At 43.9% G+C, this 24,414-nt stretch overlaps 1 protein-coding gene across 1 annotated transcript; it reads right to left on the reverse strand.

Annotated features, from left to right (window-relative positions):
* Positions 1 to 1,275: 1,275 nt before the first annotated feature.
* GMPS (guanine monophosphate synthase) lies at positions 1,276 to 24,198 on the reverse strand. The gene is made up of 16 exons (XM_019619224.1): positions 24,178 to 24,198; positions 21,440 to 21,621; positions 18,672 to 18,786; positions 17,069 to 17,166; positions 15,786 to 15,889; positions 14,870 to 15,063; positions 14,389 to 14,554; positions 13,386 to 13,537; positions 13,045 to 13,218; positions 11,423 to 11,528; positions 10,266 to 10,381; positions 9,133 to 9,258; positions 8,270 to 8,385; positions 6,574 to 6,704; positions 5,356 to 5,528; positions 1,276 to 4,406 (listed from the first exon to the last, which is right to left on the reverse strand). The coding sequence occupies exons 1-16, from the start codon at positions 24,181 to 24,183 to the stop codon at positions 4,305 to 4,307; spliced, it is 2,061 nt and encodes a 686-aa protein (XP_019474769.1). The 5' UTR covers positions 24,184 to 24,198; the 3' UTR covers positions 1,276 to 4,304.
* Between the last annotated feature and the right edge of the window lie 216 nt (positions 24,199 to 24,414).

A 24,414-nucleotide genomic window follows, 5' to 3' on the forward strand; every position in this document is an offset into this window, starting at 1 on the left:
ACAGCAATCTCTCTTCACCCTATCTTCTACCTAAGGTAATTAGAACCCCATCAGGGAAAGATTCATCAGGGTGCTTAATTGGTTGAGTGCCTCCCCTGTGCAACCCAGCAGCAGTTCAGCAGACCCTGTGCCCAGCCCAGGAGCACAGCGTCCCCAGCCCAGATTGCACCCAGCTCTCTGAAGAACAAGGCAGACATTTCAGAGAATTCCTGTTTGTGCAGCCCATTGCGGGCCCAGAAAGAGCTGTGTGGCCGTGTTTCAGTCTTAATACTACATTAGAAGCACATCTTTCAGGTTGGATATTAGAAAATATTCCTTATCTAAGGACAAGCCGGGCATTGGCACAGGCACTGGTGGGGTGACAGTCCCTGGTGTACTCAGAAACACGGAGATGTGGCACTGAAGGGCAGTGAGCAGGAGGGGGTGGGGAACTTAAAGGTCCTTTTCAGCCTCAGTGCTTCTGTGATTAGCACAGGCTGTCACACGTGGGCCAAAGGCAGTGCAATTAGCAGCAGCAGAGGCTAACGGTGCTGTTGTTCATCACCCACCTGGCATGGCTGCACACTGCACACATCCAGCACTGACGCTCCTCTCTCAGCGAGTCCGTCTGCTGCAATTAACTTGATGAGGAAGCCGCTCCCTGTAGTCTTTTATCTTCTCGTGGAATTTTTAGCAGTCAGCCCAGAGCCAAACATCACACCCGAGCACAAAGAAATGCAGGTGATGTTAATTAATGCCTTTTTCACCTGGCACTCCTCAAGCGGGATCACCGAGCACCAGGAGAAGCCGGCAATTAAGGAATGCATCACCAGAATGGGGACAGCCCCTAAAGCAAAGGGCCGGGCGGATTAACGGCCTGCATCGTGTTCAAACTGGCCACAAAGTGCAGCGTGGCAATGCAGCAGCAGCCCAGGGGTGGCAGCTCCCAGAGCCCCCCAGCAGTGCTCCCACCAGGACTGCGGGTGCTGGAGCACAGCTCGGCCATCCGGCACAGACACACAACAGCACACATCCACACTCCTGCAAAGGGCAGCTCTGCACAGCCACAGACTGCACTGCCCTATTTCCTCAATTGCCTTTTTCCTTCTAGAGTGGGAAACGACACACAGCCTCGAATCCCACGCATCTCAGGAAGGAGTTACCTCTACCCCAGCACCAACACAAGCAGGAGGCAGCAGCAGGGACAGCCATGGGACACCACCTCACCTCCACAACAGGGCTGCGGCCCAGAAGGGATGGGCCACAAACTGCCCTAGGAAACACATCACACCGGTGTTCAAACATAATATTTTTATTTGTGGATAAAAATTAAGGCTCACAGTACTTTATCATTTCACAAGCAGAAAAAATGTTAAAAATTGAGGATGGTGGGGAACGCCCCCGATACAAATCCCTCTAACTGCTGACATGTTTTACTGAAGACTTGAGGTGAACATCTGTACAGGGCAGCTACAGGTATTAGATTGTAAACTATGTGCTAAATATAGGTTTTTAAGAAAGTGAACAGAGTATTTACGTTTCTCTCCACTTCTGACTGTCCTATACACACACAACTGCTGGGATAACACCACCGACCTTCCTAAGAACAACCCACTTCTACAATGCATGGCACAGGTGTCAACAGGGGAAGATAGTTAAAGATCACAAATTCCGTTTCCGTAAGACCTTTCGATTATAGTGCAATACTTTATGCCTAAACATTTCAATATTCACCTTTCTGGCTTAAAAAACAAACAAAAACAAGTAAGAAGATTTCTAAAAGAGCACAGGAATTGCCGCCAAGCTCCATCTCACAGATCAACATGATTAGAAGATGCTCAAAGTGAATGTCCAACTTCAGCTTACACACAGTGCGCAGGAATACGTTACACCTCCAGTGCAGATGGTGGATGGAAGCGCTTCCCAGTCCACAGCACACACAAGATTCCCATCCCTGTGTGCTGGGGACACATCACGAGGCGCCAGCACACCAGTACTGATGCACATCGTGGTCGCTGTCACCCACACCTTGCCAGCTGCTTCCTAACCACACTGCATATTTGTTTCCAGGAGACCAGCTAGAAGTGTCTCACTCAAAACTGGGGAGGTTTGGGGTTTAAGAAGTGCTCAATATTCCCTACTTTTTAGTAATTCCTTCTGTTTTGTCTATTTGCTGTCAAGGTAACCGACAACGTGGCAGCAAGAGCGAGCCTACTTATAACAAGCAACTGCTACAGCTTTCAGAGGCTGAAGTACTTCTGCAGCACACCAGGGAGATTTTATTGTCATCTCACCATTTGCCTAAGAGATACCAACGCAGTAATGAAAACTATCCTCAGATCTTTCGGACTAAAAATTAAAGTGTACTCTAAGGCCGTCAGTTTATCAGGGAGCTGTTGCTTGAAATACGATACACTAAAAATTTAAGTTTGCTTTCAACAGAACCCATGCTGTAGCAATAGATTCTGCCACAGCAACCACTGACACACAGCATTTTGATCCCCAGCTTGAACAGATCACAGCCCAGTAGCAAAAGAACTGGAGTTAACATGTATAACTTCATCCACACAGCATAAAGCTCACCGGGGTCACGATGAGTGCAGTTACAAGTACTGCACCAGCTCGGAAGGAGGCAGCTGAGATGCACAGCAGTTAGGATCTGTTCACCCAAGCCTCATGCGAGCTGCAGGTGCAGGGCAGCTCATGGCCACCTGCAGCAGGAGTGGCCTCAGAGTGCAGGGGCTGCTGCACACCACCTCCAGAGGAAATGCAGCTGCTCAGGAATACAGGCAAAAATCAGAAGTTTACATATTAGCCACGTCATGTAAGCTGGAGTTAAACTAAATTTCCATAGTGCATAGGCAGTAAATGCAGAAATGATAGGAACACATGATGTGCAACCAAATAAAACAGAACACTTTCAACCATTATTCCAGTTCATTGATCTACGTAAGCAGAAATATAAGTAGCCACAGCCATGAAATACCCCATGCTCCTGAACAGTTGAGAGCAACTGTTTTGCCTCCATAGAACTTGAACAGTTGCCTTCCATTCAGCAGCCAGAAATGGGTGGCAGGGCTGACTGGGAGCACACAGCAGCAGTTCCATGGGCAGTTATCCAGCAAGCTGCTCAGGTCAGAGCTGCTACAGAACCTGCAATTCCACAGACAGCATCTGCAGGACATGCTCAGCACTCTCAGGTGGATGGAAACAGCTCTGCCTTGATGTATCAGAAAAGCACAGGTGTCCAAGATAAACACCTTTAAATTATTGCTTAACTACAGAAACAGCAGAGTATACACGATGGAAATAATCTATACTGGTTGGGTAAGTCACTCCAATACTGTGACTCCACGCTAATGACTATAAGGATTTAAAAATCAAGCTAAGTACATTACATTAAAAAAATAATAAAATCCTGTGAAAGCAAATGTGAAGAAAACAAACTGTCATCAAGTATAACGTAAGCACATGGGCAGCAGCAGGCTGTGAAGGGACTATTGCATAAGGGTTGGAGACCAGCACCAGGATTCGGCCGTCCTGGAGCTCTGGTGCCACAGCCTTTAGAGCTGCACTCCTGCTTTTTCTCCTCTCCGAGGCCCCAGAAGCACACAGACACCTCACAGTGACGTGACATTTCCACAAACACAGTACGTGTGTGATGGGGACATGCCTGTCACCAACCAACACACCTAGCAGGCGATGCAAGAGGGAGTGAGGACAGACAGGCAGGCAGGCAGAAGGTCATCTCGTAACACTTCAGCATTGCTCTTTTGGGACTCAATGCTATTGCCATGGGCTAACATGTCAAACAATCTAGAACAGGCCTAACAGCACACGACAGATACACGTTAATTCCACAACTCAGCAGTGCCCACCACTCCATTTGGCAAAATATTTATTTATAATAAATTTGTTCAAAAGCAGTTGGTCACAAAGAATTCATTTTACATTTTTAGGCTGTAACAATGCTTTTGGTAGAAGTAAATAAGCTGTCTCTTTTTACACAGTGTACAAAACCAAAGACACGTTGAAATGACAGTTAACAACTGGAAGGCGTGGGAAGGGGAAGAATCAGTAAGACAAAGGCCAAAGCAATAGGAATCTGTCTGCACACAGGCAACGCCGCCATCATTTACCCGTACAAATCCTCAGCCCCACTCTGTTATCCCTGCACTGCTCGTAACCGCCGCTCTGCGCTCCGGGAGAGGAGTCAGATGGGATGTAGCAGCTCCAGTCACTCTTTCACAGTACTGCATGTCAACACTGGGAATGGTTTCTGATATGATTTAGACTGCAGACAGTACTTTAATAAAAAAAGTTATTTACTCCCACTCCGTGGTTCCTGGTGGCTTTGATGTCAAGTCATACATCACCCGAGAAATGCCAGGAATCTTCTTTATCTCTGCCACCATTTTTAATACAACCTACAGGGGGGGAATAAGTAGATTTGTAAAAAGCACATAGAACAGACATGATGAAAACTATCCTAAGAAAATGGTATACAAGGAAAACACTGTTCATACTGTTCTATAAACAGGAGAGAAAAATCCTACAGCTACTAGCATATTACTACCAATTAAGAAATAAAAACAAAGGAAAACTCCCAGCTTCTCAATATTTGCAGCTGTATTTGGAACCTGCTGATTTCTGGCACTGGTAATAGAACTGAGCAGCAATCACAACATACTTCCCCCTTACGGCAGCAGCTCTTCAGCTTCAAAATGATTTTTTTTAGGTTACATTTTACTATGTGCTGTTCAGCTCTGCTGTCAATCACTTGCAGACATCTCAGACCCACATCTCCAGCTGACCCACAATCAAACAGAAAGCAGCAGCCTGATTGAAATGATGAACTTTTCAAACAAGAAAAGGGAGCTCTGAAGGTTAAAAAGTAGCAGAAAGAAGCATCTAATGGAAAGACTTTCCATTGACAGCTTTTCTCCAGAGCAATCAATTAACGTTAGCTCCATCAGAGACAAAGCACTCCAGGCTGGACATTGATGAAGCTTCCCAGAAAAGGTGCTTGAAACATCTTCCATTGACCTAATCTGGAAACAGCACGTTTTGAGATGTTAAGCAGCAGCTTCCAGTAAACTAAAAAGTGGGAAGCAAAGCAATTCCAGAAGGCAGGACATTTCCAATTACTAATGCAGGCAAAAGCTTCAAAATCTCTGTTATTTTGACTGGAAAACTTCTAAGTTTGTCGTTCTCATTGAAACCACTGTCAGCTTCTCTTTGTTACTGTTTTTTCCCAAAGCAACACATCAGTACATTGTTCCTAATCAAGAGCAGGCAAGAAAATAAGAGTGAAGAAAGTTAAAACAAGTCACCTACGACACAAGCTCTGAAAAGGAACCTGAAGGTCCATATTACCTCTTCTGGAACCTCATTACCAGGAGTTGCTGCAATCCCAGTCATGAAGTCGCTTGTAATGAACGTCCTGATGACCACGGATCTCTGGCAGGACGGCTGTTTCTGCAGCGGGTCCCGATCAAAATGCAACGGGGTCAGGATTATTGGCATCTGGCTAATTTTCCCAGCATAACCTTCAGGAAAACAGCAGCACAAAGTGCTTTAGGTTGATTTTAAAGTACAAGCACGACTGAAGTTTTACAGGATTCCCTACACATATTTCAAATGTGATTCCTCCACTTACATGGAAAGAAACACCGTAGTTCTGGGATTTCTTCACCACCACGCCTCAGAAGATCACCCTGATTATCCAATTATGTAATTAGCAGTGCATACACTAAAACTACTCAAATTGCCACTTGAAATAATCTTCAAGGCTTGCAGGCAAGCAGAACAGAACTAGATAATCTGTTAACTCTGCAACTGACTGCATTTGCAACTTAAGATCTCCTTCCTACCCACAAAACATTCAATTTTGTCCGCTCCAACATTAACTGTAATAAAGAGTGATTCTCAGAAAGAGAAATTAAAAAAATATATTATATTTTGAGATACTTTCAGCCATTACCAATGAAATCTAGATAACACCAAATGCCAGGGTAGGGTGATTTAACAGTTAGCTCCCTTCTTTCCATAACCAAGCATGATTTCAAAACCAAGCCAAGTCTCTTTACGCAGTTCATCTACTTCAGGCAAATACTGATAACGGAGATCATCAGCAAGAAGTAATTTGACTTTCTGCTGGTTAACAGTGGCTCTTGTAGGAGTTCACACTGCAGCAAAGCATCATGCCTCTGAGCCGTGCAGTGTGTCTGAGGCAAATCCCACTCCTACCAAAAGAATGGTCCCAGGCACAGTCCTGTGTGTGACAACAGGCAGCAGATGAGGCAGCAGCACCCAGCTGTGAGGTTTATCTCCAGCTGCCATATGAAGAATGAAGAAGCTGCAACCCTACCTCTAATTCTGCTAGCAGAAAGCCCAGCAGTTCCTGCCTTTCAGCTCTCCACCTCCAGACCTTTAAGAAAAGGCAGCAGCCTGTCATCTCATTCAGCAATAAGTTTTGAACATAATCAAGAAGCCCATAAAGTGACTGTGCATTATGTAATCACACCCATAGGGATGGGTGCATGGGGATCCTGAAACAACAGCTTCACCTATGGGACAAGGCTAAATACCTACCAGACTCCCTGAGAATGTTGTGAGCCTCAAAATCAGCTTGACGTAAAGTGCTGAGGACTCCTGTTGTCAGGAATGTGGGTGTGACATCAGTGGGAGGCTCTTTGACTGGTGGACCAAACACATACACAACCCTGGAAAACAAACCAGATGGTAGGAAAACACGTTTTCTGGAAGTGGAATGTAACAGACTGCCTAAAGACTACATCTTTAGCATTGCAGAAAAAGTAACTGAACCAAAAAAAATACCGAATATTTGGTTTCACTCCTTAGCCACCAACTAGAACTTGCTATAATTTAATGGATATATTAATGGATATATTCAGTAAAGGCAACATGTATGCTAGCTTTGCAAGTCAGATGTACTAATTCACCACTAACTCACTGGTATTACAGAAGTACTTTTTTTTTTTTTCAATTTTACTTTGATGTGAGTAAAAGTTAAGATTACTCAAAGAAAGCTACTTATATGCTTAAAATGCCTATCTTCAGTCCCATTAGGAAACCACCATATCATTGACAGGAAACCTTATTTGTTAAGGAATAGCTGTCTTTCCAAAACGGGGCACTAACACTGCTGTTTACAAATCTATTTCACTGCATTTGTAATAAAGTATCTTCCAAATTCAAACCAATCACATCAGCTTTATCTTTTTAATCCCACCATTATATGTGCTGCAGAACAAAAAGCAATATTGTCCAGCTGGCCTCACAGAAGGATTTACTATGTATCATGAATGCACACAAGTTATTTGAGTTCATAGATACAAAGGAAGAACACTTGTCTAAAACCCAAAGCTGGGCAGGACCCAAGCTTGACATCTCCTGTCTTTGTTTGCAGTAAAAGGCTGCACGCATAGCTGGGCAGACACCAACTGCTCCCAGTGCACTCCTCCAGCTGCTGCTTCCCCAGCTCCCCACCAACGTCAACCCAAAGCTCTCAGAAACACACCCTGGTATGGCAGAACTCCTGGGGTGGGAGTACATTCAGGAGGGGAGTATTAAATTCAGAGCAGCTTAAAGACAGCAAAGCTGTACATCCAGCACACACTTGGAAATTGCACAAACCGCCCTGAGTTCATGCTTTCTTTTATTTGCTCTGCACAGAGTTTAGAGGAATATCTTGTAAGTCAAGATCTCTCTCCCTAGTACAGTAGCTCTTCCAGTGGGTGTCACTTAAGTGACAAAATTAAGTCTTGCTATAAGCAATTATAAGCAGCTTTGTCACAAGTCTACAGCTGAGCAAGAAGGATACATATTTTCTAGAACTGACTTAATCTCTGAGCAACTTCAGAAGAAAATACATATTCACAAGAGAACTCAATTAAGATAAAACCACCCAGCTTTGGAACTCTTCCTTGCAGCACTAGAGCTGACAGTTGTGCAAATCCCCTTCCTGACACAAAGCATGATCCCACATGCCACCACAGCTCATCAGCAGGCTCAGAACTCTTCAAAAAACATTTAAGTTACATTGGAAGTTGTCTAATTGACTGTTTAAAATGAGGAGATAAACTATCTATTACTTCAAGTTGGTATTTCCAGAAATAAACCCAAGCTTGGATTTATTATTTGTAACCTCCATATAACGCACATATGTTCGTAAGTAGTTACACCATAAATTCAGCAGGGGCACTAAGCATCCATGCATTACTTATTAGAAATAAGAGCAGTTTGGTGCTGAGCAGAGAACACTTACCTGTTGATGTTGTGGCACATGCGTGGTATGAGCCTGGCGAGAAACATGAGGGACTCCCAGTGTGGGGCATCCTTACTGGAGATCCCACACACGTAGCTGTACGAGCGGCAGTCACCCTAGGAATTCATGCAATATGAATTTCACTACCAAAATATTTCACACTGCTTTTCCACGTAAGTTACAGGACCGTCTTTTGTGTCAACATTCAGCAGGCACAAACCTGCCGAAATCAGAATGCTCAGAGGTATCAAGTAAATGGAGAAAACACCAAAGTGAGACAGGTCTCTCGTGAACTGGCAAGAGCACATGAAATGAAGGGGTTCAGAATTCGTAAGATGACCAGAACACTGGGACTTGACTGCACATTGATATTTTGAGGGCACCATCTGAGGAAGGCTTGTGACAAAGTACAGAAGTCTGCTGATGATATTGCCATTGCAAGTAATAACAAAAGCTGACTGCAAGGACTTACAAAACAGACATGCAAGGTTAAGCAGCCAGTAATAAATGTAAAGGTGTAATTCAATAATGATAATGCAAAGAAAGACTGCTCAGCCTTGAAAGGAGCAACAGGAATCTATTACGCTATAAACATCAAGAAGAAATTGCCTATGCAAGCACTCAGCATTATTCAACCTTAATGATATCCTCAAATATGAGGCCTGGCATTTACCCATCTATCTATTCAGGTCTCTCAACACCTGCACTCTACCAGAGCTGACACGAGACACAGGAGTCACAGCCTTTTGAAGTTGATTTCTAGAGTTCTTATCAACATCACAGTAGCAATCCTTACACTTCCTAGCAGCCTGACAACTGCTAGGAAGCAGCTTTAAGAATATTCCTGGAATGAATTCATTTACCTGCACTCCCACAGTTTTGATGGGTAACAAGAAGGCATTCAGTGAATGTAGGCTTGTAATCTGCATCAGTTTCTCCTGGTCTTCTTCAGTCGTGCATGCTTTGACCCTTTGCAACAAAGTATGTGGCTGTGCAATGATGCAGAAAAATAACTTTTAACTAATTAAAGCTCCCAAACATTCAGACACAACATAAATAAAATTAAGTAGCTGGTTGGCTAAATATAGTCCACATTTACCCTTGGGAACTGTTTACAAAATACCTTTCCTTTAACAACTAAGTTTCAGTGAAAGCAACTGTATGCATTTTAAGCTGAAGCCCTCCCAAGACCATAGGTGAAACTGCTTTTCTGCATTCATTCTCTCTCCCAAAGCTTATGATCCCACATGCCACCACAGCTCATCAGTGAAAAATAGATTTTTCATGCCTGTTGTTTATTTCAGACACAGAACAAAGCAATACTGTGTTACCTTACACTGCAGTACAACATGCTTTCAAGAAGAGCACTTACAGATGCTTTTCCTTTGGTGTTCCTTCAAAAAAGCTCTGGAAGTTGTTCTGAACTTGGCACTTACTGCTGCTCCCTCCTGGTGGCTTTTCAGCCCCCTGCAGCTCAGTTTGAGAGCTCACAGAAACCAGGAAGGTCCAACAGTTCAAGGATCGAGAGCTTAAATATCATTGAGTAATCACTTCAGGATTCTGTTTGGGACATCCAGCAGATGCTGGTTCCTCACTCTTGCACCCTCAATTCAGGCACTCAGTGGCTGCTAGTACATGCCATCCTAGAAAATTACAACTACTCCAAGTAGGGAAAATCTTTTTTCCGACACTGAAATTCGAATCATCTTCTGAAATCCTCATCTCCACAAGTTTTAACTAAAACAGGATTTATTTGCTATCTGAAAAGTACATAAGCTTCCAATTTACAGAAGTCACTCAACACTTGCCATAGCCTGGACTTCAAAAATTCTACTGTACCGTACCAAAAAGCTTTGAGCAAGTTGGACTGAAATGCATTATACCCAAAGAACACAAATCAGTCATTTTTAAATTTTAGCAACTTAAACCTCACAGCAATGCACTACAAAATGATCACACCACTTCTATAGACGTCAGAACATAACAGTCTTGTTACCTTCTTAACACTTGCAGAAAAATCCGCAACTATTTTCAAGATGTTGTTTGTTTCAGGGAAGTCTTTGCACACATAGGGCTCCTCAGCACATATCACTCTGATTGCCAGACCTGGACCTGCAACGTAAAATTGAAAAAAACATCACAGTAAATAGCATGAAAAGTTGACTTTCATCTCTAGAAGCAACAGCACCGGAACATCAGCTCAGTCATTAGGTAAGCTATGCTTTGCCACCACACCTCCTCTTACACTGTCTTGACACTCAACAAAACAAGCCAAAGAAATAAGCCAACCGTTTATTCTGGAACAGTATTTCTGCTCAGCACATTTAAGCACTAGTTACTGACATTTTGCATTGGCTGGTTGTGTAAAGCAGCATTAGTGATGATGCAGCATGCTGGATGGCAAGCCAAAGCAAACAGCAACCTCCTCCTTCCCTTTGCTAGGCAGCCTGGATGACAGAGTTGGTTATAACATACAGTTGAATCTCCATTGTTTTTTAAAAAGATCCCTGAAGGCTATTTGGCCTGCTAACTACTTGACACAAAAGTACATATGTAATTAGCTGGAAACATCTGAATAGTGTCGTTAACTTCATGCAGTGCTGGTGCATTAAGAGAGCAGCCTAGGCATTCTGACTGTGACTACTACACACCCTGCAGGACAATTTTAGAAACACAAAGAGCACATCTCTTAAGAGATTACATAGTTTGATGTTTTCTGGTTGAGAACTGTTGTTGTTATTCACCATGCAATCGTTTTCAAAACAGCAACAGCCACTTAAAAAGGCAGGCAGACAACGGCCATTATTTCGTGCAAGATAGATTTGACAGCTGAGACAGCATTCAGCTGCACTTCACTGACAATTCTTGCTTTGGCTTACAAAATTAAGAAGAAACAAATGCAGCTCTATGATAACTCAATTATAAATCTGTTATTTTAAGCACTATCCATAAAATCAAGCTGCTCTCAATTACTGATTTCCTCAAAAAGAAAATCCTGCGCTTAAACTAAAGCCTCAGAAAATCCACCAGATTAGTTCTGTGTTTAGAGGTAAGTTCTATTCTCCAACACAAATTTATTCTGCACATTAAGTATCTTCCAAACAACACTGATGCTGCACACAGCCCTTCACTAAGCAGCATGGATTCTGGTACCTGGGAAGGGATGCCTTGAAACCAGCTCTTCGGGAAGTCCAAGCTCTCTTCCTAGCACTCGAACTTCATCTTTGTGAAAGTCCTTTAGTGGTTCTATAACTTTACCCTAAAAGAAAAACAAACAAAAGAAAAACCACAGTGATTTACACTCTAGCTTACATATTCAAACAAAAAGCCTCAAATGTTTAGGTAACAGGCAGTCAGAGTGGCCTGCTTTTCACAGCATCAGCTGCCAACACTTGCATAAACACTGGAAAGAAAAGTACATGTGAATGTAGGCTTTGCAGAACAGTTACAGGAGAGGGGATAAGATAAAGTTTGTTTGTGCCAAAAGTATCAGTGGCTTAAGCAATGCAAATACAACTGCAGGCCAGTCTGGTTCTGACTGTCTTCCAAAATTCATACTGACCAAGAAGCTTTGAAAATACCTTAGAGAACTGTGAATAGGTTTGTTTAAGCTAACCAACCAAGGGTACAATAAAAAAGACAAAGCTTGTGCTGTGCATCTTCAGAGTGTCCTCTGTCACCAGTTCAATCTCCTGTGTTTGTACCATTTCTAAACTCCCAGTCTTTATCCACAGGTGTCCACAGCAGGATATTCCAAAAAGATCTGTGCGTTCTTAAGTTGACAAATGGTAAACAGATTGTGCACCACCAGCATACTGCTGGCAGCCAGCCGACCAGGCCATTGCCTTGATGCACAAGCTGTGAAAGAGCACAGAGAACGGATCCCCACATCGGAGCCTGACAGATCTGCCCCTAGTTCTCAACTCACTTAAACATATTTACAGAATCATAAAGGTTGGAAAAGACCACTAAGGTCGTCTAGTCCAGCCAATAACCCACCCCAGTGAACTACGTCCCTAAGTGCCACATTTCTACAATTCCTGAATTCTTGACTCCCCCACTTCCAGTACCTGGCCACTCCCTCTGATGAGAAATTTTTCCAAATTCTCACTCTCTTCCAAAGGAGAATACTATGTCTGTAGTGGTCAGTGCTACTGAGAAGACTTGCAGTCATGTCTCTCAACAGGAACTAATCATCATTTCACCTAAAAGCACATCGCTGCTGTTGCTTGAATTCATATCATGTGAAATCTGAGCTATCAATGCCATTACAAAACACTGCATACTGATGTTCTGAATGAGACACAAAGGGAGAAGTAAGCAATCCATTACATTATGAATTCCACCTGAATCAGACTAAAGTTGTCTGAAAAGCCTTTCAGCAGTCATCTGCTATAGGTGTTTGGTATTGGCTTTGCTTCCATACACAGTCATCATAGGTTTAAGTGTTACAAGACAAAAGAGCAATGAAATCGTTTTAGGTAACATCTGTGAGCAGCACTGTTCACACAGCATGGATTCAATCTGTTGACATTTCCACTAATATTCAATGCTGGGCAATACTGAAGCCATTCTGATTACTTTGAGAACACAGCAACCAGAGAGAAGTGTAATAAGTAATATTAAAACAGAACTTAAAGGGCCTCACAAGCATCACAAGATGCATCAACATGGGCCAGTTATATTAGCAAAACATTGCTCATCTCTTATATTCAGCATCATCACATCTGTGGTGATAACCAGAAGGACACACCAGTATCCAAATTTTCATTTACCTCTTCTCTTAGTTTTCGAATCAGCTCTGTGTCGTTGTGATGAGTTTTGATTACTTCAGCTTTGCCACTTGCAACAAGGGAAGCGCTTTCAATGAGATCAGGTCTGAGGGTACCCTGAGCAAGAAAAACCTCTTCAGGTTTCAGATTCATTTCTCCAATAACTTCATTGGCAATCTGTAAGATGGAAAAGAAAACTTTTCAGTGTTCAAAGGTCTTAATGGACTGCCATGGATTAGGTCATCCATAGCCTACACAACACTGTGCACAACGCTTCAGAATGAAGTAGTCTGAGACAGAAAACGTATCTAGAATTCATGTGGAAAAAAAATTACAAATATTACCTTAACAAACGTGTCACCAATAATCTTTCTTTTTTCTTCAGGGCTTGTAGTCATATTTAAGGTCTTGCTAATTCTTTTACGTGGAGTTCTGTCTTCATCAGAGATTGGCAGAGTTGTTGTACCATTATAGAAAGAATGAGCTGCATTCACCACTGTATGAAATTACAGAATTGGTTGGCAAAGCCAATACAGATTTACATGTAAGATTAGAAAGAATAAGAACGACTATTGTTCTTAAGAATACTGCAGTCATTTAAGTACTGATTGTGCTAAATAGGTCTGTTTGATACCTCAAGAATGAACTGCTACAAAAGCATGTTATTTCTTTTTATCAACATGCTCTCGAGGGCCATTTTTTGTATACTATGAGGCTAGGAAACAAGTTCAATTCTTGTCTCCCCTCTTAGATTACAACTTACTTGCTCCATTTAAATAGTTACAGGATGGTTATTAAGCTAAGGCCCTGCTGCAACCAAAATTACACAATGCACTGCTTCCTCACAGTGCATCACGTCTCTTAATTTAGAGAGGCTCTCGATACAGAGATCAGCTAGTAGGTTCTCTGGCATCTTCTACAGCACCGAACTCCACAACTGACAGAGGGCACATTTCTCATAAAGGGATTCCCTTACTTGTCACAGCCCAGGCTTATCAGTCTAGGGAATGCAAGGATAAGGCACAACATTCCTCTGAAACAAAACAGCACAACAAAAAAATCCTGCACTGCTGTGTGTAGAACAAACTCTGGCCTTCACCATATTGCTTGAAGTCATAAGACTGCTTCTCAACAAGCTACTCCACAAACAACACACTGCCATAAAACAGGAGAGAAAAAAAAGCCTTGAGGAAGGACTTTTGGCTCCAATGGCATTCAATCACCCAAATGAGCTCAGTTTCTAAAGACACAGATACAGAACAAGAAGTGACGCTCTGATGGAGGACCCTTAACCAAACTACAGAAGACGACTGCAATTAAATGAGCTTTGCTGCAGCGGAGTGGTACCTTTAACCTGAATCCCAAGTTTTTTCAGTGCCTCCTCCACAGACTGACTTTCTCTTTTGCGCATAAATCCGTTGTCTATATGTACAGCTATCACCTGGTCCCGGTTTAAAGCACGATTCAGGAGAGCAGTGCAAACAGTTGAGTCCACACCTCCACTGAGTAAAACCTAAGGATGAGGAAAAAAAAGGGAAAAAAAAACAGGCTTGCAGAGCTGTTGAGGGAGAAAGTATTAACTACTAATTCAGATACAGCTGCAAGATGAAAGCAGACTATTGATTTCTCATTTTCCTCCAAGTCACCACTGGGAAGTCAAACAACACGTAGACCCAACTGTGCAATGCGCAAAAGCTTTCTCAAACCTGCTTCATGTATTACCCAAATCACGACAATTCTGCGCTTTTCCACTTACCCAGACTATATGCATGAGTGTTTTTCTCAGATTTTTGCAAATGATCTTTTGACTTCAGCTCCAGATGCTTACCAGAACTTTTGATGAGCCCACTTTCTCTTTGATATTTTGAATGCATTGAAGTTCTCTGTTTTCCACTGTAAAGGTCCCGCTGCATCCCGCGATATCGTACAGAAAATTCTTCAGGATCATTTTTCCATTCACTGTAAGGCTAACTTCAGGGTGAAACTGTGCTCCATACAGTTTTTTAGATTCGTTTGCTATACCTTCGTTGGTGCAAAGAAATGAGCGAAGGAAAATAATTGGTTGTGAAATGTGCATACACAGCAGAATGAACATTTGCTCCAAATGCACTAAGCTTTATTTTTAAAACTGCACATTCTTTTCTGAAGGTTAAAATAAAAAAGGGCATGTTGAAGCATCACAGAATTTCACCAGGAAATCACTCACCAAAAGGTGCAATTCATCTATTTTCTAGAAATAATGAGTAACATCAGAATCTGTAGCAGATCTCTGCTCCCTCAGTATTAATGAACCTCCAGAGAAGTTGAGAAAATCTGATATTATTTGCCACCCGGGCTTTCCATTGACACTTCTGGTTACCAGAGCCTCCTTTCTTTCAGAAGCAAGGAAGTTGCCATTTTAGTGTCATTAATCCAAGAAGTCAATTTATACAATTCACAGACGTTGTCCAGAATTTCCCTAGCTAGTTAGATTTAAGAGCAGGATGTGAAACATTGCTGACTGTTGATTTTTTAATGAAAGATTTTCATTAAGTCACATGAATAGCTTGAAATCTTACCAAGTGTTTGAGTAAAATTAAGACTCTTCCATATCTTCCACCTACCAGGAAAGACTCTCAAAGAGGCTGCCTGGTATTCAGAACTTTGAGTTGACAAAAACCAAAATTTTCCTGTGACATCCTGCAGGTAACTTTTAAGTCTTGTAACAAAGACTATAAAAAACCAATTTCAGTTAAAACAAATACCTGCTATAATGTTCCCAGACTGTGCAACCACTTTGAATCCATCAGCAACCTTATCCACACTGTCCCCATGAGTGAGGAGCACAAGTTCTTCCTTCTGAAGGCCCCTAGACAAAGATTAAAGTCTAGAATCAATAACAATAAGATGGCCAGGTTTAATCAGAGTGCCATACATTGCAGTGTAGAAGTGACAGAAGTCATACATCAAGTTTTCACAATGCTCTCACTTACAGAGCCCAAACAAAAAAAGCTCAGCTATCTGCAACACCAATCCTCAAATACCTTACCTCATGCTAAAGACACAACGTGGGTGGTTTGTTGGGATTTTTTCTTTCCCCCTGGAGATGTGCTCCAAAAACAACCAGGCCCCTTTTACATACATACAGGATTTCCTTCCCAGAAGCACTCACCTCCCACTGGGTCTCCTTCATTGGAAGCTGCCAAAGCTCCCATACAATGCATTCATCACAGAAAGAGGAGTGTATCTGAACTCAGAAGGTTTTTGCTTATTTGCTGGGGGTTGTTTGTTTTTGCTGTTTTTAAAATACCTCAACATTGAAATACACCCTCTGTGACACGTACAGCCATTTACTGCCAGTCAGGATGTCTGGATTCCTGCTTTTTATTCCAAATAAGTGAAGTTTCCTTGATCAAATCTGAATGTCTTCAGAACAATTCTGGGCATTCTAGACTCGAGGCAGGATATGAAGTCCTACAATAGCTCTACAGGGAAGAAGTCAATAAAGTTGCATCTCTGGGCACAACTAAACTGTTAGGATTACTGCAAGGAACTTGTGAGGCACTGACAAAGTACTAAGAAATCTAATTCTGATTTTATAAAACATCACTAAGCAATTTTGAAGGAAGGTAGAAAACGTGTGGTTTCAAAATGACTGTTACCTTTCAGAAACTAGATGGGTGCCAGCTAACATAAAGCAATGCACTGTCAAGGAGAACAAAGAGCTTCACGCAGACTTTTGTGCAGCAGTTCTTGACAGCAATTCAATTAAGACAATTTACTTTGAAATAAAAGGGTTTATATAATATTCTAAACAAACATATCTACATTTCAGAAGTCAACTGAGAAGTTATTCCTGAATATTTGTTTAAATACATAAGTTGCCTACTCATGAACACAGTTGCAACAGCTTATTAGAAATTGTAAGAGCTTGGGTGCAATTTCACTGTCTTCTAAAAAACACCCCTCCTCTCATTCAGTCACCAATTTCCAGACCAGTTCCATTCTATTCCCAATATTGTTCTCCTCACTCAAAGCATCCATATACCTGAACAGTGAACACGTGTTATCCAGAGTAATGTTGAACACTCCATCTTCTCTGACGCTCTTCTTGTGCACCGTACCTCCAAACACCTTGTTCATCATCTGCCAAAACACAAAGTTGACATGAAAAAAGCATGACACAAGTTAGTACTGCTTTAATCTTTGTACTTCAGCCTGCGACTGACAAATAGTTCCAGTCCTCGGACACACAGAAAGACAGATTTTCATGATTATACTCATTTTAAATAGCACTTGGCAAAACCATAAGAATTCTTTTCAAAAAGGAGCACTGGGCTCATTCTCTTCCTCTGGCCTTCTGTCAGCATAGCTGGGGACAACTGCTACACACAGTGAGTAACAGAAATACACAGCAGCAGGCAAGGGGCAGAGATGCACAAGACAACACATTCAGTACTGTAAATCAATGTGTACTTCTAAATGATTGCTCTGCAAATCAGTGGAGTATCTGAGGCCAGTTGCCACCAAGACAGATAAGCTGCTAAACAAAAACCTGACATCCAGCCCTCAGTGAAGGGCCCTCACATAGGCTTAACCTTCTTGAGATCTGCCTGATCATCTCTGGAGAACCAGGCAAAAACATTAGTCTGATTTTTGTGACCACGGAGACTCTTCTTAGCCCTTGTTAGGAAGGAGTAGCACAAATCTCCACCCGATTATTTCTTTCTAAAATTCAACTTCAAAAAGGCAAGGTGAGGTATTCTGCATTTCTCATTTCAGAAGTCTCAGATTTTTTCCTTCAGATATGACTGGTAACAAACACACACTTCAGACTTTCACCTCCTAACTATGTTGTTTCAGAGATTTAAAAGTTATTTTAGATCTAGTTTGATATTTTACAGGCTGTGCTAGTCTGATTCCATTCTATTCAAATAAAAGTAGTGGTGTGTTAACACAGACATTTGATTCATTTCTGTAAAGTCAGCCTTGAAGAACGCCCCTGCTTTAGCCTAGCTGACATGGTTTTTAATTTGCTTGACATTTTAAGGCACTTCCACTTTATTACAACACACATTTCCCTTTAGAACAGGGAGTGCCAGCATTGTTTCCATAATTACCAGCCCTTCTCGAGGAGTTTTTCCAGCCATATTCTGCACCTCTGAAGGCTTTATAAACTGCTAACCTCGTGAAAAAACAAGATGCACGTGCAGAGATCATGCATCTGATCTGTCCTTTGTTTCTTCACTCCATTTGGATCACTAGATCACTGCAGGGTCACCAAAGCACACTCATGAGCTATAACAGAAACATTCCACACTTGAAAATCAAAGGGAGAAACTACTTCACCTGTTTATGATGGACATAATTCTCTAATATCAACCAGATGGAATTAGCTAATGACTGTCAGGGTGCAGTTATTCTGACAAAAAATTGAGCGCAGAGCTCAGTTCACAGTAGCAAAGCAAGAAGAAAAGCATTTATGCTGCTGGTAACACAGCATGCTCAGTTTACCAATTAGCACCTTAAAAATATCTTTTGCATTCGTGGCACACAACACTGCTTATTTTGGAAAGCTGGTCCTGTAGCAGTTAAGTCTGGCTAACTGCAGAAGCAAGGCTGCCATAGGCAAACATCTCTCTCCACCATACCTGCATGCCATAGCAGATCCCGAGAACTGGTTTTCCTATTGTAAATATTGCTGGGTCGAACCATGGCGCATCTTCGGCATACACAGAATTTGGTCCTCCAGATATGATGATAGCTCTGCAGACAAGAGATAATCAAATCAGCTCACGTTAAACAACTTCATTTGAACACAGACGTTGCCTTATAACATTCATAACTCTGCATATTCTGAATTAAGCTCTAATACAGATATTCTAGCAGACAGTTTAGGTTTGCTAGGCTACAGCTAGCAAAAACAGTTTACAAGAGAAGCATTTCATCAGGTTAAACAAAGTCAAATATAAGCCAGCTTAAAACAGGGCTGCATTTCACATTCCCAGCCAAATGCTGACTACAAGAGAAGCAAGATGGCGAGAATCAAGCACAGAGCATTAGCGTTGCAACACAAACACACTCTGATTGCCTGTGCCATCTGGAGGAGAGCCACGCTCAAAAAGAGACTCCTGAGCTTCTGGAGCTGTGAGAGCAGCACTTCTGGAGCTGTGAGAGCAGCACTTCTGGAGCTGTGAGAGCAGCACTGCTGGGCCAGAGCTGCACAAGGAGCAAGGAGGGCTGGGGTGCTGCTGGGGATGTGCAGGAGGGGCTGGGGGAGAAGGGCTGGGCTGCAGAGACCTGGGGTGACCCACCTCAGCCACCCCATGACTGTGCAGAGCATCTGCTCAAGAGCCATGCATGTGGAGCACCAAGTAATATAGAATAAGGAAAATGTAGCTACACCTACAGACTAAATGTTTTTTAATGAGAAGTCAATTAGCTACTGCCTTGTTTAAAAAAAATTACAGGCTTCAAGTCTGCTTCTCTTACTTGCCAATTAAAAACTCAAGAACACATAAAGATTTCCTGAATCTGAACTCTTAAAATACAAAATGAATTGGGAGATGATGAGAGGGGAAAACAGGAAGAAAGCCAGTGCCAGTCATGACCCGCATCTTCTCAGTTGTCCTCACACTCCTGCAGCACAGGATGCAGAATTTGAAAGTTCCATTGCAGCAGCATGTAATTTGTGACGTGCCTTCTTGCTTTGCTACAGACATACTTTCCTCTGGTTTAGCTTAAACCACTTCCAAAGCAGCCTATGCAGGTTTCAGAAAGCCTGTTTCTAATGGGCTACAGTCCCACCAGGAGCCACAGCAAAACACCAGGAATAAAACGCACCCATTGCTCCCCAGCCTCAGGTCCCGGAGGTCAGAAATGTTGCCAAGCCTACAGACTAATGCCCCCAGACACAGCACAGTATGTCCCTGCAGGAGCAGGCACCCTGTGCCAGTGTTCTGCAGCTGCAGGAGCTGCAGAGATGCCTTTGTAAATGCAACATGCAAATAAAACTCGACAGTGCTTTCCATCTCTCTGCCTATCTCAGACCTTAGCACAGACATGGGCAGCTCCCAGGACTACTCAATTTTTATCCTTGATGCCATGCGCTGCGATATGGAAACCAGACTGTTCCCATGGCATGTAGAGCTTCATCAAAACCCTGCAGTAAAACCATGAGCTCCTTTTTACAATGGTCACTGCAGAGAGGCGCCCAGCAGCTAAACTCAGTGTTTGTAGAGCTCCTCAGGATGCAAATGATTGACCAGCACTGGGGACACAACGTTCATTGACTGATGGGTGCGACTGATAAGCTGGAATCACTGCCTCAGCCTTGAGGAGCAACCTGTTGAGTGGAGAGCCCAAATTTAGAGAGCAGTTATCTGGAATGACAAATCCAACAGCTCTGATCAGGATAAGCAGAATCTTCAACTCAGAACAGAAAGGGACAAAAAAGCTCTCTCACTGCAAACCTGCAGCAGCAGAGCACAGCTCTGAGCCCCTCACTGTCAGCACTGCCATCCACATCTGGAAGCAAGCAATGAGGTGCAGGGATGCTTTTTAAAGTGGTAGTTAGGTACATCCACTGCTCAAAGACTTGCCTGCTGGGGAATCATTAAATAAATCTGACACAGAATGTATATTCCAAAACATTTCTAAAAGAAATTCTTCATAGAAAGGCTGCCTGACAGGTGCAGCAGCTCCTGGGTTCTCCGTTCAGTTTGCAGAAGAGATCAGTGAGTTCCTATCTGATTTTCTAAAACACACTGCTTATTGAGTCACTAATTATCATTGATTAGAAAAACAGTTCTGCAACACAGCGCCGCCTTATCTCCTGCACGGCTCTAGCAAAAACACTCAAAGCACCTCTGAATTTTCACCTGACAAGTAAAGTCCTTCATGACTTGCAGACCTCAGCCAATTTATTTTCCCCACACGAAAAGAGGCATACTCTGGCAAGCACCGTAATGTGCAAAGTTCTACACAGCCGAGATGGTTTCTTGCTGCTAACAATGCATGGCACTTCCACTGAGGCTTTTTTTTTTCAGTTACTTCCCAGAAATGGTTTGGCATCATTTATGACAATTTGTCCAATACTGAGATTGTAGTTAAATAGGTTATTATTTTTTCCATAATTATACTGCAACTACCCTGGTTTAACAGGTTAAGGAGCGCTGTCATCTAATTTTCTGCAGATACACAATTAAAATGCGGCCACTTGAGCTGTATTAACAAAGAAAAATTATTAAAGTGACGTTTTACAGCACCGCAACGAGCAGCAAATAGTCAACAGTAATGCTGCTGCTCAGGTTTTACCCAGCGAAACCCAGGCGGATGAGCCGAGGATCCAACAGCACAGCACGGCCCCAGGGAAAGGCACAGCACCGCGCCAGCAGGCAGCTGCCCTACCAGCACCTACCGAAAGCCCTGCTCCCTGATGGCGAAGGCGGGCGTCTCCAGGGGGAAGATCTCGGACTGGACGAAGAGCTCACGCACCCGGCGGTCGATGACCTTCCCGTACTGTGCACCAGCATCCAGGATGACGACAGCTCCCTCGTAGTGGTGCTGCCCGTCCTTCAGCTCTCCTCCAGTGTTCTCTGGCTGTGAACACGGCTCAGTCAGCGCTCTGTGGGACACTGCGGCCTTATGGCACACATCCTACAGCTGCAGGGCTGCTAGGGGTGCCTGCACCTCAACTCCTGGCTAAATAATACAGACTAAAGGCAAGACTTGTAAGTGAAAGAACCCGCAAGTTTACAAAGCCCAGTGTGTCCACGAGCTAGCTACACTGACACAACACATCCCTCCCATGCAACAACGCCGTCCCCATCCCAAATCCAAGCACAGCACAAACTACGTCAGTCTTTCCCCTTCATGATGGGAGAGCCTCCCACAAACAAGCAGCACTACGCCCTGTTCACCAGCACAGCTCCATCCTCTGTCACACTACAGTTCTGCATGCAGCCCAGCACACCATACGATAATGAAGAGCACGTGCCTCGTTCCTCAAGCAAAGCAGCGCTATGCAAAGCCAGGGGAAAAATGTGTTTCCCCATTGCATCGCCTCGTACTCTCAGCTTTCACTTGCCATGACATCCTGGGGGGAGCAGGGAGTAGAAATTGAGAACAAATGTTTCTGCTTCAATTTATGAAAAACAAACAAACTTTTGAATGTAGCATTCAAGCAGCCCCTGCAGTCTGCACACTGGGCTGCTTGAGTTGGATGGCCAGCTTCACCAAACCTGGCAGAGGGCGAGAAAACACATGGATGGGTTCCTTCTTCTCTAAGGAGAACGAGTGCTCTGTGGAAACGCCCTCACCAAGGGGTCTTTGAGGAAGAACATGAACTCGACCATGCTAAGATGCCAGGAAATCCAAGCAGAAAAAACTACTGCTCCTGAAATCACTCACTGGAGTTTTCTTCCCCTTAACTTAGAACTTAACACTGTTTCCTTGCCAGTGTAATTTGATGAAGGAAAACCTGGGAAGGGTTTTACTTTGGCAAACACTACCTTAGTAGACATTTTGAAGCTCTCCCAAATGCAAAGGCTGCCCTAGAGCTGCCTTGCTCAGCCCCATAGGGATAGTGCACCACCAGCAGCTGCCCTGGGCCGGCTGGGGACAGCAAGCGTCCAGGGAACTTCCAAAGCAACCAGGAAACATTTTGTCCATCTAAATTAAAGGATGTGAACAAACAGTACTAAATCCCTCGAAGCCTAAATCCAGGTTAGAGTCGTTATTAATTTCTTTGCTTCAGCTGATAACTGATGAGAAGCTCTTAATGCCTTCTCAGTGCTGAGCCAGGCAGCATGAGGGGCTCCTGCTCGAGCAGAGACTGGGGCAAGCCACTGCTCCAAAGTACTGCTGGGCATGCCCACCTAGCAAGTCACAAATTAACAGCTCCCGTAATAACAACCAACGTCCTTATTCTTACCATCTTGTGGCAAACACAACCCTTTCTAGAGCTAAGATCTTATAATTAACCTTGAACCATAAGGCTTCAGAGCATGCTGCAGGGACAGAGCCTTTATCTTTAAGGTCCCTTCTAGCCCAGCCATGCTGTGATTCTATAGCAAGCAGGTTTGTGCTTTACCTGAAGCTGTACCTTTCTTCAGCTTTCTGCAGCAAGAGCAGCGCATTGAGGCACACCTCAACGTGCCTGGGATGAAGGCCTTACAGCTCTTCTGGATGCCAGCTGCCTGACTCCTGCACGAGGCACAGCACCACGTGTGCAACAACAGGGGAGAAGCCCCTTCACAGACAACTGCACCCACACGACCTATGTGGCTCACAAGGCAGTAAGTTAAGACAAGATCTGCCTTTATTTACTTGAAGGCAGAGAACTAAGATTTGGAATCCAAATTTAACATGGGAAATGCCATTTAATGGCATAAAAAATGAAGCGGATGCTGTTAACGTGCAGCCAACATGGCAGTCCACCTTACACATGTGCATATCACATGTGTGCCAGGGGGATGCTGAGGAGCCCAGCTGCTATGGGAATGGGCACATGGAGCCTGGTGGGCAGCACTGTCTTGGTGGGCACTTCTGGTTTCTGACCAGAGCTCTTTTCCCCTCAGCAGGGTTACAACCAGAGCTTGTCTGTTTCCAAAACAAATCCCTAGAAATGGCTGTTTGGGAGAATGCCTGTTAAACCTGGTTGGACAAGCAAGGTGGTTCAAGGGCTGTGCATGCACACAGCTGCACCCGCTCTGACACTGCGGGAGAGCAGGGCTAGAGCAACAGAACAGAACTTACACTTCCTAAGAGAAAAACAGGGGGAAAGAAACTGAAAGATACTGAGCTATAGTGAGTCACGAGACTCCTGCTGAAGACCACACCAGGCACAAAACGTTCCTACTGCCACCCACACCTGAAGAACCCATAACCCAACAAACCCCAGATCAGCGGCCGGCCATTGCTGCACTTCTATCACCCCATAATTCCGGAAGGAGAAGGTGCTGCTGCTGGCTTTCAGCATTAGAAGGCGCAGCGTCGGTTCTATAAGAGTAACATCAGCGCCACGACCGGCTCCAGCACGGATCCTGCCGTCAGGTGCCCGGTGAAGGACGCAGCCCGTCTCGCCCCCCGGTGCCCGCACACGGGGCAGTAAGCAGAGCCCGCAGCCCGCCCTGCAGTGCCCGCACACCCACGGACCTCCATCACGGCCCCGCGAGGCCGCGGCACAGCCGGCACCGCAACGAGCGGCAGCCAGGATCTCGCTCCGGTGCTCCCAAGCCAGCACAGGTTTTACGAGATTAACTGCTCCCCTGCGGTACGAGAATTAGGCAGCTGTAAGGACGCGTCCTCCTCTTTCTCCCGACGCGCGGCAGAGAAGCGCCTGCTTCCCGCAGAGGAAACCCCACAACGGGCAGGAAACCCCCGGCCCCAACC

Source organism: Meleagris gallopavo, chromosome 11 (assembly GCF_000146605.3).
Source record: "Meleagris gallopavo isolate NT-WF06-2002-E0010 breed Aviagen turkey brand Nicholas breeding stock chromosome 11, Turkey_5.1, whole genome shotgun sequence".
Taxonomy (NCBI): Eukaryota; Metazoa; Chordata; class Aves; order Galliformes; family Phasianidae; genus Meleagris; species Meleagris gallopavo.